Here is a 13372-nt window from a genome sequence, read left to right on the forward strand (position 1 = left end):
GCTGCTGGAAATGTAAAAACCCTGATTTTTTTTTTTTTTTGGACAAAGATTTGTTTTCATTCCATTAGAGTAGAAGCCAAATACAGAGATAGAAGGGATCTGAGATCCCAAAGTTTAAAGCACAATAATAAGGGGCATACCCCAAAGTTACCATAAGAAAGATAAAAGGATAGATAAGGTTAATCGACAAAGGATCCTTGAGAGCTTTGAGCCAAAAGCTAAAAAGCTTTTTGGTACATGTGAGGTCAAAGTTTATCGACAATTCTTCCAAGAACAAGTCAATGGATGAACAAATTGCCACTGTCAAGAGACGAGATGGCGTTGGTGAAGGGGCCAAAGACTTGAATCTCGCCGGCACGAGAAGAACTACACAAAGTAGTGCTTTGACAAAGGTTCGAGCATAGGTGATGGTGCTCTGGTGGTTGACGTTGCTTGCTAGAATTGTTGTGGAGTTAGAATTGAGCTTAGACAAAACATAGCAAAACGAGGTGGTATTGAAAACGTATAACTTGAAGACGTCAGAAGAGCTTGATGACGAGTGGTCATTGGAAAAGCTTCCAAAACCACCATCAAAGATCCTGCAGGGAGGGTTTAAGAGCATTAGACCACGGTCCTTCAAGCAAAGAAACTCATACCTCAAGATACCAGAGGAAGCTAAAACCAGGGTTCGCAAAATATGAGTGTAAAGCCGTAACAGAACAGGTGGATCCTCTCTCACATGGGCTATTCCATGGAGATTAAGAATTCCACACAAAGCTTGTAGTCGGCTTAACACATAAAGAAAGTAACCAGACCTGAGCTTCAAAGCATTGAGCGTATGGAAGTAATCCCTAAAGTTGATAATTTGTACATGAATGAGCTCGGTAAACAGGGGATACGGAGATAAAGGGTTGAGAAAGATGCGGTAACCACCGCTTCTTGGAGACAGGATCATAATGCCTGTAAAACCCCTGATTTAGGTCTGGTTTTTATACCTCGGATATTCAAGGCGGTTCATGGTTTGTAACTTGTGGAGTTTGCTATGTTTGTTTATATGAATCTTTATTGGTCACACTAGTACCTGAGTTTAACATTGGATATTAGATGAGGTTTTCATAAAAAGTTTCCGTTTTATGTATTCTGTTGAAATAGATCTTTCAATATATGCAACTTATGCACGAAAACATTTTCAATATCTATCTAATGAAACTTACAACATTGTGTTTGAAGAAAGGCATGATATGTGAATGTTGTTGTGGAGAATGTGACATTCAAAATTAATTTACTGTATATATAGAATACTTAATATATCTTTTTTTTGTCAATAATGCTTAATATTTTTTTTATTAAAAAAATTTCAGTTTACTTTTTTTTTTTTTTTTGCTGAAAAAATAGACAAGTGAAAAAAGAAACTGAAATAATAGAAATAAAGTGATCCAGCTTATATATAAAAAAAATGAATTATAAATTAATTTTAAAAAAAAAAGCAAATTGTACGTTAAAACTTAAAATTTTGAAAGAAAAAAAAAACAGAAAAGAAACGAGAAAAAGAAAAAGAAAAAAAAGGCAAAACAATCGGAGAAAGTTGATGGAGGAGATTGTTCGTATTGTGAACGCTTCAATGGCATAAATTTCCGGCCATCACATTTCTTCTACTTCCTCTCTCATTCTCTTTCTCTCGAATACGACGATTCATCGTTGTTCACCTTCATTCTTCTTCTCCTTCTTCTTTTCATCTCTCACATTTCCGATTCCAATTAGGGTTTCCTCTTTTAACATCTCTAGGGTTTTTCTTCTTTGTTCTGTACCGGAGTTGGTGAATTGAAAGGAGCAAAAACGCTATTGAGAGCTTATTTTTAGGTTGTTTCCTCAGGTTTTTGTAGATCTGAGGTTGCTATTTTTTGTTCAATTTTGTTCTTGTGTGATCGATCGTACGTACGTAGCTCCATTTCTGGTGGAGAAGAAGAGAAATGAGCGCTTCGAGGTTCATAAAGTGTGTCACCGTTGGCGACGGAGCTGTTGGTAAAACCTGTTTGCTGATTTCTTACACCAGCAACACTTTTCCTACGGTATATATAATGTTCCCTTCCTTTGATTGAATCATCATGTATCTGCTTTTTGATTTGTTATTGTTTTGTTATATGCTACATGGATCGATCCATTGTCGAGCTTTGTATATCTGATTGAATCTTGTGAATTTCTTCTTTGGAATAGGATTATGTACCGACTGTTTTCGATAACTTTAGCGCAAATGTGGTTGTTAATGGAGCCACGGTGAATCTAGGATTGTGGGATACCGCAGGTACTGGCAAATATTGAGGATCTTGCTTAGTAGTAGTGGCAGCTATGGCTTTGGGGTCTGAAGCTTTTGTTTTTCAGGGCAGGAGGATTATAACAGATTAAGACCTTTGAGTTACCGCGGTGCTGACGTTTTCATCTTAGCATTCTCTCTTATCAGTAAGGCTAGTTATGAGAATGTCTCCAAGAAGGTGCGTTTTTTGAAATGAAGTTTGCTACATGTTTTGAATTGATAACTGAAGAAAGTCTTTTGGTTGTGATTCTTGCTGCTTTGTTTTCTGTTTGCAGTGGATCCCAGAGCTGAAGCACTATGCCCCTGGTGTCCCAATAGTTCTTGTTGGAACCAAACTAGGTAAGCTCCTTTTTTGGCATATATGTCTGCTAATTTCTTTTGTGTCGTATTCGAGACAAAACGCACTCCTGTTTTTTGGTTTTCCCCATTGCTTCAGGTTCTCTAGAGAGTTGTGAAACTTTTCTACAATACATTTACTGCTTCTGTTTTGATTTGTTCACGTCGACGAGATACAGTATTTAAGCTTTTGCTTCACCAGATTTGTGTTTATAATACATTCGTTGGTTCTGTTTTGATTTGTTCACGTCCAAGATATATACATGTAGTAGCTTTTAGCTCGTTTGATCTAGTGGAAACTAGGCCTGATTTTTGGTATCACAAATCCTGCAATAATCTAGGTTTACAAGCTTGTCTGTGATGTTTCTTCTTTCTGTTCTATTAAATATTGGGATACGTTATGAAACAATTGGTATATCTTATTTCACATTTTCTCTTGATAGTTAAGTTGTAAGAGACAACCACATGCAATTAGGGCTGGTTTTCCCAATAATCTAGGTTTACAAGCTTCTTCTGTCAAAATTGGTGTAGCGGTTTCTGCTTCAATTTCGCCCTGCTGCCTGATCCATCTAGACCTAATATTTTTGTGACTTTTCTGTTGCTTATTTTTTGTGTTCATCATAATAAATGCCAGATCTTCGGGATGACAAACAGTTCTTCATTGACCACCCTGGCGCGGTACCTATTACCACTGCTCAGGTATTCATAATTTCTTTGAAATGGGTCAATTTACTCAGCTTGGTACTTAAAACGAAACCCTCTTAACCATTCCCCACTTTGGGCATCAAAGGGAGAGGAGCTGAAGAAGCTAATTGGAGCTCCTGCATACATCGAGTGCAGTTCAAAAACACAGGAGGCAAGAAACAAAAACTTCCCTTTTGTTTCGAGTATTATTACATGACTTTGCTTCTTTACCTGAGCTTTTCTCACAGCTTGTGTGTTTTTTATATGAAAGTGCAGAACGTGAAAGGTGTATTTGATGCAGCGATCCGAGTGGTTCTTCAACCTCCAAAGCAGAAGAAAAAGAAAAGCAAAGCACAAAAAGCCTGCTCCATTTTGTAATTTCTCTACGTTTTCCTAATCTCTCTCTGTCTCATCCACTCTTCTTCTAGTGAAGGCTTAAGAAGAAAACGATTACTTAAAAATTGTTCCAGAGTTCGTTGTGATAATCTCTCTTAATCCTAAAAAAACGATTACTTCTGTTTTACTGATGAATAGTTTCCAGCTTTAGCTGAGACCTAATATTGCACTTACTACTTCTCTATTCTTCCTTCCAGTTCAATGACTAGTTGATGAAGTAGAGATTATGGATTTTTCACTTCAGCTTTAGCTGAGACCTAATATTGCCCTACTACTTCTCTACTCTTACTCTTTTTCAAACAAACAAACGAAAATATGATGCTTCACATACTCGGCTGCTCTGACTCTGCCATAGATGATCACCATTAACACTGGATGAACCTGCAACACACAAAAAGAGTTAAAATGAAATGAAATCAAATAAAATCCTTATACCTTCAAGAGATTTCAGAGTTAAAATCTTTTAAATTGTGCCAACATATTACTGTATTTCAGATGTATCAAATCAAATTCAGCGTAATAATCCTCTAGTCCTCGTCCATGTTTTACCTATAACAATTCTCTGAGGAGGTAGAACAAATGGCTCATTAGCTCAGTTGGTTAGAGCGTCGTGCTAATAACGCGAAGGTCGCAGGTTCGAAACCTGCATGGGCCATTTTGCTTTTTAACCCTTTTTATTTGGCCGAGATTCGAATGAACAACATGTTTTTCTTTACCCTTAAAACAACATGGCAATGTCTGAACTCTGAACTTTGCTTAAAAACAGCTGCAAAAGCAGTGAAACTTTGTCGTTTAACTTCACATCTTCAAAACAAGTATACAATGTATTCTTATTTTAAGTACAGAACATTCTTGGTATCGCAGTAAACAAAAACTGACCAAAAAACAGGATTTTCTTTACCCCCAAAAACCTCATCGTCAACTACAAATTCAAATATATACAAAATGCAAGATCCCGAACCTACTAAAAGAAGTTCTCTTGTTAGTTTTTAACCCGATGCTTCAAGCAGACAATGAAGTTTGGAATATTGATGGTTTAGTGAGTGACAAAATGGTAGAGACCATAAGCTTTCGATCTATAGGCTTTGTCAGATAAGCATCCATTCCAACCTCCAAGCATTTCGCTTCGTCAGAAGACATTGCATGCGCTGTCAATGCCACGATTGGAATGTGCAGCTCAGTGCCAATCTCTGCTCTCCTTATCGCCTTCGTTGCGTCATATCCATCCATTTTTGGCATCTACGATGAGAAAATGTTGGATAAAATGTCATGTTTTAACATGTCGAATTGAATTCATAAGTGAAAAGTAACTTTACCTGGCAATCCATGAGGATCAAGTCATAAGGTGAGGAATTCCGTAAACTACTCTGCGGATTTATAGAGTTGTTGGCGGTTTCTTCTTCTGACGATGTCGGTTCTCCAGTTGGATCTTGAACATTTATAGACCTGTAGTTGAGGGAATCAACTGCTTGTTGTCCATCCCAGACTGCAGTTACAGTTGCTCCCATTTTCTCAAGCATTATGGTGGCTACTCGTTGAAGAACGGGTGTATCCTCTGCCAGCAAGATCCTAATACCTTCAAGAGATTTCTGATTCTTTCCATCCAATGCAATTCCTGAATACAGCCGATCTTTCCAATCTTCTTCTTCTAGGTTCTTTTGAGTCGTACTTGCAGATGTTGAGTCATCATTGCTGTTATTGGCGTCAATGAGATAGTTCTTAAGAACTGGAGAGTGCAAGGTGCTTGGTTGCACAGATTTATCTATATGTTTCTCGCCAGATGTCTCAGAGGAATCATCGGAACTGCAAGTGTCGAATTGTGTTGGATCGATTTCTAAGAAATCGTGGGATTCATCACTTCCGTTTCCTCTGTTTCTTAAGCCATTACATCTCTTCCGGTTTTTTATTACAGCTTCCAGAATCTGAATCATTTTGGCCTTGTACAACGGTTTGTTAACCATCATGACATGCCCTTTTCGTCTAAGTTCTGTTTTGACTATATTGGAGGTGTCATGCTTCAGCAGCCAAGCAAACTTTGCTTTGTTGGAGAATCTGTCGAGGTAGTTAAGCTGTTCCTTCCATATATCTGTGGTGAGATCAAGTACTCCGATATCCACCACTACGACAAACACAGGGTTCTTGATTTCTTCTATATTTGAAAGCTCTGCTCTCAGTGAATCAGCAATATTGTTCTGTGAATCAAAGCTGTTGTCACGGCTTCCCATCTCCAAAAGGTCTCTAATGATCTGAGTCAGCTCGTTCCAGTCCGATGCTTCAACAGTTGCAATGCCGTGTTTACGCAACCACTTCGATGTGATCATTCTTGCTGTACTTCCATACATGGAAAGCAAAACCTATAGCATTCAAAACCAATAACAATTTCACAAACACATAACCTTTACACCAATAACAATTTCTTTCCCAGATTACGTACCACGAGACCATATTTGGAGAAATCTGGCTGGATATTTTGATCTGCAGTTTCAGGAGTACTCAAAATCAAGTACAGTCTCATTAGAGTCCCTAAGCCATTCTTCTGCACTACTTTAATTTCTCCACCCATTTTGTTAACCTGTAAAATTACAAAGTAGGTTTCAGATAATTTAGTTGCTTCTATGAATCATTAATTCCTTAAGTTCCAAAACTTAACACACCAAGTTTCGCACGATACATAGTCCAAGACCAGTTCCTCCGTGCCTGAAGAAATATAAGACCAGCGAGATATAAGATTCAACTAACTAACAGCACAGTTTTTGCTTAAACATTCACTGCTTGCAGTAATCATGATCTCTTACGTCCGAGTGGTAGAAGGATCAGCTTGCTCAAAGCTCTCAAAAACCGAGTCCCATTTGCTTGATTCTATTCCTGAAGATAATATTTACATAATAAAGAGATTTTCAGAATTTGGGAGATTGATAAAGCGGATAGCAAAAGGAATCTAAGGAACTCAAGTGTCATACCACATCCAGTGTCATCAACCTCAAACCAAAGAACCATTTTGTTCGCGTTCTTACAAGACTTCTGCAAATGATTTCTGTGTTGCACCAGTTTTGTCTTCATTGGAGCCCATGGTTTCTTCCTGTCAACAGTTAATCTCATCTCATCATGTAGAGAATTTATGTTCTCGCACCATCCACGAAGAATTATGTGACCCGCTGCAAAGCAACCATCATTTTATAATTAGCAATGCATCTCTTTCATGAAAACGAAGAGAAGATAGATGGTCACAAAACTTACTTGTTGTAAACTTTATAGAATTGCTTATAAGATTTGCAAATATTTGAACAAGTCTTGCCGAGTCTCCTCTGACTAACGCTGGCATATCATCTGCAAAAAGAGAAAAATATATGAGAGTTCATAACCAAACATTCATTGTAGAAAAATTCATTAGTGGCTGTCTAAATATAATACCGAGTCATACCAGAGAGGTCTAGAACTGTCTCTACATTGTGGTTAATACACTGCACTGAGAACATGTCAACAAGTCCTTCAAGTTCTCGCCCCAAATCGAACTCAGCTTCTTCCAGAACAAGCTTTCCTGACTCAACCTATGAGGTGGAAAAGGAAGAAATTAGCTTGTAGCTACAATTAACATACTAGTTTCGGGAAAATCACAGCTAAAACAACTAAAATGTTACTCACTGCCTAACTTAAGGTAACCAGATGTAATACTAAAACTTGAAGATTTTTTTCATATATCAAAACTAAAATAAGATTTTTCTTATAATTTCTCACCTTGCTCAAGTCCAGTATGTTATTGAGAAGCCGGAGGAGAGCGGTAGAGCACTTTCTGATCTGAGTGACTGTTGCGTATTGCTCATTTGAAAGACAATCATCTGATATAAGAATATCTAGTAATCCAATCACAGCAGCCATAGGTGTCCTCAACTCATGGCTAGAATGCAGAAGATTTCAAAAAGCTCATTTCAGTATTAAGCATTAAGAATGTTAAACAATCGGAAGAACTTGTCTCTTGCATATACAGTGATGACCAACCTCATATTTGCCAAAAACTGGCTTTTGTAGTTGCTTGAAGCTTCAGCTCTTCTTCTTGCATCCAGTTGCCTTATCAGTTCTGCTCTTAGTTTCATCTCCTTTGAAACTCCATTTGTGAGAATCAAAATGCAGACACATCCAATAAAGAAGATGCAGACAGAAGCAGAAATCAGTATAATCAAAGTCTTGAAGGCCCTTTCATCCACTTTTCCCATAATGAACTTCCTGGGAATAATGACAACACCTATCTGCAAAATGCGTAAACAGAGAACTCAACAAGGTGATCCTATTGGGCGTCTAAATCTAGCTTAGACTCTTGATAGGGAAAACTTACAATTGGAAGTCTCTTGAGATTAAGATAGAATGAATCAATGTAATATCGTTGGTTACCAAGCTTTACATTCTCAGCATGAACTTCTTGAGGGCGTTTACTTCCATAAGTTTTCTCTAACCACTGGGCTCCTGCCCTTATAACCCACTCCTCTGAATCAATGGCTTTCATTAGCTTTGGCCCGTTTGTTGTATTTTTTAAAAGAGGACCATTTGTGGAAGTAGCAAGCAAGTATCCTTCCTGAGATGTCAAATAGATATGTCCACCATGGACATCTACAAGATCTCTCATCAACTGCCCTACGCTGTAAAGTGCAGTTGTCACCCCCACAACATCCACGATACTCTTGTTTGATGCATCAAAGACAGGCAAAGCCGCTGAGAGAAGCGGAGAGTCCATGTATTTGCTCACTGTCACATGCCAAGAAGCTTCACCATCTGGCACTTGTAAGATTCCTGCGATGTTGATCAGATCATCGGGTGGAATTTTAAGAGGCTTTCCCAATTTTTCCCCTGTTACTGGATCAAGCTGTTGCTGGTACCAAATGGCAGTCATGTTCCCGTGTATTGACTGGTTGTTCCACCCGCTTACATCTTCAGGCCCTATTCCACTGATGGAATAGTTTTTTAGATCGGAGAAGATGTAGAATGTGCTGCTACTTGCTGGATCTCTGTGAAAAGCTTGGACAAATCCATTTCTGTAGTTTATAGTTATGGCATTTAGAGCTTTGGCACTAGCAAACAGAGCCCATGTCACATCCTTCATTGCTTGATACATCTGATAAATGTTTTTAACTAAAAAGTAAATAAAGGATCTCAAACCAAACATGGGACCACAAAGAATAGACAGGGAAACAGAAAAGGAAACCTCGACGAGCTCTTCTTGAGTTGTTGGCTTGTCATATTTTTTGATGACATATTCAGATAACTTGACTTGAGCTGTTGTTAGCTCGGATGTGGTGTTTAAAACGCTCCACATCCGTAAGACCGGACGCTGAAGAAGCTCGTATCGAAGGCCATATGCTAATGTTTTAAGTGACTGCTTCGTGTAAATCCTTGTGAAATGCCATGTTAGAACGGTTAAAAGCCCTATCAGAATTGCTAACATCACCTGCACACACACACACAACATTTCTCAACTCACAAAGCTTCTACCTTTCTCATCAAATGGTTCGGTTTTCAAGTTTGATCATAAACTAAACATGCCAACATCAGAAACTTTGATCGGAATTCTCAAGCTAGATTAGATGAAATCAAACAAAAGATGATGAAATCTAACCATTATAGCGAGGCGAACAACAAAGACACTGTAGTAAGAAGACAAACAGTGACTACTTGCGTATTGAAACTCATCTTGTTCAACATCTCCACGCAAAATCATCATCTCTCTTGGACTCTCCAAATTACTTCTCCAAGGGGTAACCCATTGAGTCATTTTATCGAACACCTTCCTGATCTTCCTCGAAACCATTGGAGAATCAGGAATATTCTCAATATTCATTGAGAAGCTATCTCCTCTCATCTTGTTTCAGATGATCCCAAATCACAAACAATGACACATATTGGTTCTTTCTTTGTTATTGTTGTTGGTGAACTTTTGGGTGCTTTGCTTAGTGGAAACTAATGACTATACTGCTTCTTGTGTCACTCCCCACTTTTTAATTAATACCCAAATTAAAAAAATCAAAACTTTAGTAGACAAATCAGAAACCCATGAAGGAAAATGTCAAAAGCTTCAAACTTTTTAATTGGGAAAAAAATCTCTTCTTCATCAACAGAGAAGACAAGTTTGGTTAGAGACTGGAGGAGAAGAAGCAAAACGATGTTCTGATTTATAAAGAGAATAATAAATAGAAAGATGAAATCTTTATGCTTTATTAAAGGGAAATCAAATAAGGGAAAAAGCAAGAAGATTTGGGTAAAGTGATTGAGAGAGAATGATCTTCGAATTTGGCCAGTGGGAATGTGTAGAAGCTAAAATGGCCAATGGAGAGAGATATTTGGCTTTCAGAAAATATAGAGGCTGTTTGTTGTACTACGGTTTCGAAGAAGAATTTTCCAAAGTTTTTTAACTTTTAATTAATGGTAATTGATTTTAAAGAAGATGAAATTTAAAGGACCCAAGTTTTGTCTTGTCTCTATCTCAGAAAGTTTCAAATATTTGTGCTTTGTGGATTGGTATTTATTTATGGATTCGTCTTACACTTATACAATAACAAAGAAAACATATATAAATTTTTTGTACGGGTTTATAAATATTAAAGTAACTAAATATGTATATAACAATTGATTGAATTGTTTATTATTAATGGAATTTATAGAGTAATTAATCACACAATATCTCAACGATTTTAAAAGATCCCGATATTCATTGGATTGTAGCAAAACTGTAATATTAAGTGGGTTGAAAATATCCACAAAATGACGAAAATACATTTATCTATGTCTCCCATGACATCTGCTCTCATCTGTGTGTCTTGTGAATTTATATCACTCTCTTTTATTTTCTTCGTTTTCATTGTTAGGCTTTGTTTTGGATTCAGAGTTATTTTGTTTTTCATCGGCCTAGTTTCTCGAGACTTAGTCGGCTTCGTGTATCAAAAACGTATCCCATTTCCACAATCGTGTTTTAATCATATTAACTATTTAAGAAGAAAAAAATGAAGATAGCGATTGCTTTTATTTTTCGTGTCTATTTTCGTTAAATATTCAAAAAAACCAGAAAACAATTTCGAAAACAAAGATTATATCCATTTTTACCACGCATTTATTTTTTACGTTAAATATGAAAAAATAATTACCTTATATATATATATATATATATTCATATGTCACTTTTTATGTATATAAACCAATATTATAATATTAATCAAAATAAAATATTTGGTTAGTATGGAACTCCATTCTGTGCATTAATTGTTTAAACTGTACACCTGACTTTTCGGCTATATTAAAGGTCTCGATGTTTCTCAGCTAAGTCAATTTTCTACCGATATTCCAAAGTCATTTTGGTCAATCATATTTGTTTGTCTTACTTACTTCACAAACAATTTTTGAAGTTTGGTAAATACTTCTCTATTATTTAGTATATAATTAACTCAATTTTAATTACATAATCAAAAATATACATATGAAAATTAGATAACAAAATAATAATTAATTTTTGGTAAAGGTAATTATAAATATTCAAAATTTTAAATTTATAATTGATCAAAAATCTAAAAATATTATTTTTATAGAAAATATATTATGTTTTCAATAAAAATGATAAGTGTGAGATCTAATAAATTATTATCTCCTTATAGTGTAATAATGTTGTGTTGTAAGTGCTAATAATTTTTTTTATAAAATTAACTTTTATCAAATATTATATAGAATTTAATGCACTGTTACTGTTGGATACATGTAGTTTACAATTACAAGTTACAACTCAAATGACCAACACAATTCACACACATTAGTACAATAGCCAACTTTTAATTAGAAGAGCATTAAAAACATATACCGTTTTGATATTACAAACATATGACCATTTCCTTTCCTTGTATATACTACGAACTAAACAAGCTAAACAAATCAGTTTTTGAAATTAAAAAGAGAGAGCAAAAAGAACTTAATCGGCCCTTAAGCAATACTCCCTCTGTTTCAATTTATTTGTATTTTAAGGTTTTTGCACAGATTAAGAAATCACAAAAATCTCATTTAATTTACATTTTTAACATAAAAATATTCTTAACTACAACTAATTCAACCAATAAAAACATGCTGTAAAATATAATTGGTCAAAAACTATTAAATACATTTAATTTTTTGTATAGAAAACTGAAAATAACAATTATTTTGCAAAAAAAAAAAATTGGTTAAACTACAAATAAATTGAAAGAGAAGAGTATTTTTGTTTGCTCAACATCTCAACATGGATTTTGAAAAGCTTAGTATGTCTTTAACTTTTTTCAGTAGTCTATTTAAGGTTATTGGTTAATGAAAAAATTGTCACTGATTAACGGGAAAAAACGGTTGAACTGTCACTGATGGGAAGGAAAAAATTTGCTTTCATCATATCAATGGTGATAATTAATTTTGACCAAACTTTAGTAAGAATCTTTTGGAGCTTCAAGATCAAGTAACAAATCTATAAAGCATAGTCGGTGATATTAACGACCCGTGAATTTGGTAAAATAAAGTTACAAATTTATTCATAGCTCTCTTTAATAAGTCAAATATATTTAAGGTAGATTAAAAAATAAATAGATATTTAAGGTTCTTTTTTGGTTTGAAGGTATCTTCCTTTGAGATATTTGATTTTTCTTTATGTGTTGTATGAATATTATCCGGTTGATCAAAATTGGCTAACTCAACTAAGTCAATTACCATTCCTCTCAATATCTTAAATTCGATTCTGCAAGGTATTGAAAAGGATTGCTCTTCAATCCAGTGGAATACATATATTCGTTAAAAAAAAAAAAAAAGGTTGATAGACAAGATTGTAGTGTGGCTAAATATATGAATATATCTCATCATTTGAAGTAATTAATATATTTCAAATTTTAATTCATAGAGATTCAAACATTCAAGTATAAATCGTAATTAAATACATATACTCAACTCATCTAGATGATAAAACATGTATAGTTTAATTCTTAGATATAATCTGCTAATATAATTTTTCGGTTTGTTTGTGTTTAAAGCAAGATTCAAATCTAGCTTTCGCATCAAATCAATAACAAATGAGATCACAATCCAAAGAAAAAAGATTTGAAAATCTAAACAAAATCTCAAAAGGATCTATTTGGAAGACTTAAGGTGAATGGTAATGATGTGTCTTAAAAAAGAAATGTGCATGCATGGTTACTGGTTAGTGAAACTTGTAAGCCTTTTGAATCTTCAAAGTCTCACAAACATTCCACTTAATTATATGCATATGGATATGCATAGATCATAATCTTATATTATCTTTTTAATTAACATTGTGTGCTCTTTGGTGGTGGCTCATTTTGGTTGTGGAAACAAAAGCCAAGTTGATAATAATAACTAACATGTATGGGATATACAGCTTTCAAATTCTAATACGCATATAAATTTAGGTATTATATTTAATGCATGGTTGAGGTGCTAAACCATCAAATAGGATTAAATTACGAATGATAAAGATCTTTGCCACATAATAAGATTTGTTAGCCATAAACAGTAAATGGAAATACGATTTACTAAAATATACTATGATAATAGCTGATTTATCAGATGAATAGTTTAGTGGAAACACTTGAGCTGAACAACATACATGTTTAATATCACAAGACAAAGAAGAAAATGAAAAGCTAATGTTTTTCTAAAACATAA

The 13372-nt window shown here is 35.0% G+C and overlaps 3 protein-coding genes and 1 non-coding gene across 4 annotated transcripts; 2 read left to right on the forward strand and 2 right to left on the reverse strand.

Moving 5' to 3' along the window:
- Positions 1-25: 25 nt before the first annotated feature.
- On the reverse strand, positions 26-940 carry LOC110229626. The gene has a single exon (XM_021030195.1). It carries the CDS (start codon positions 932-934, stop codon positions 65-67), a length of 870 nt encoding a protein of 289 aa, XP_020885854.1. The 5' UTR covers positions 935-940; the 3' UTR covers positions 26-64.
- A 571-nt stretch (positions 941-1511) lies between these two features.
- On the forward strand, positions 1512-3890 carry LOC9320152 (rac-like GTP-binding protein ARAC1). Its single transcript, XM_021030196.1, has 7 exons — positions 1512-2048; positions 2194-2281; positions 2359-2468; positions 2566-2629; positions 3261-3325; positions 3417-3482; positions 3587-3890. The coding sequence occupies exons 1-7, from the start codon at positions 1950-1952 to the stop codon at positions 3686-3688; spliced, it is 594 nt and encodes a 197-aa protein (XP_020885855.1). The 5' UTR covers positions 1512-1949; the 3' UTR covers positions 3689-3890.
- A 397-nt stretch (positions 3891-4287) lies between these two features.
- Positions 4288-4361, forward strand: TRNAI-AAU. The gene has a single exon. It is a non-coding gene; the product is annotated as a tRNA-Ile (tRNA).
- A 118-nt stretch (positions 4362-4479) lies between these two features.
- Positions 4480-10069, reverse strand: LOC9320153 (histidine kinase 1). The gene is made up of 13 exons (XM_002886083.2): positions 9312-10069; positions 8901-9143; positions 8037-8810; positions 7703-7950; positions 7442-7601; positions 7128-7254; positions 6944-7033; positions 6667-6861; positions 6502-6571; positions 6361-6403; positions 6141-6278; positions 5023-6060; positions 4480-4945 (listed from the first exon to the last, which is right to left on the reverse strand). The coding sequence occupies exons 1-13, from the start codon at positions 9552-9554 to the stop codon at positions 4709-4711; spliced, it is 3606 nt and encodes a 1201-aa protein (XP_002886129.2). The 5' UTR covers positions 9555-10069; the 3' UTR covers positions 4480-4708.
- Positions 10070-13372: the final 3303 nt, after the last annotated feature.

This window comes from Arabidopsis lyrata (assembly GCF_000004255.2).
Source record: "Arabidopsis lyrata subsp. lyrata unplaced genomic scaffold ARALYscaffold_3, whole genome shotgun sequence".
NCBI classification, from domain to species: domain Eukaryota; kingdom Viridiplantae; phylum Streptophyta; class Magnoliopsida; order Brassicales; family Brassicaceae; genus Arabidopsis; species Arabidopsis lyrata.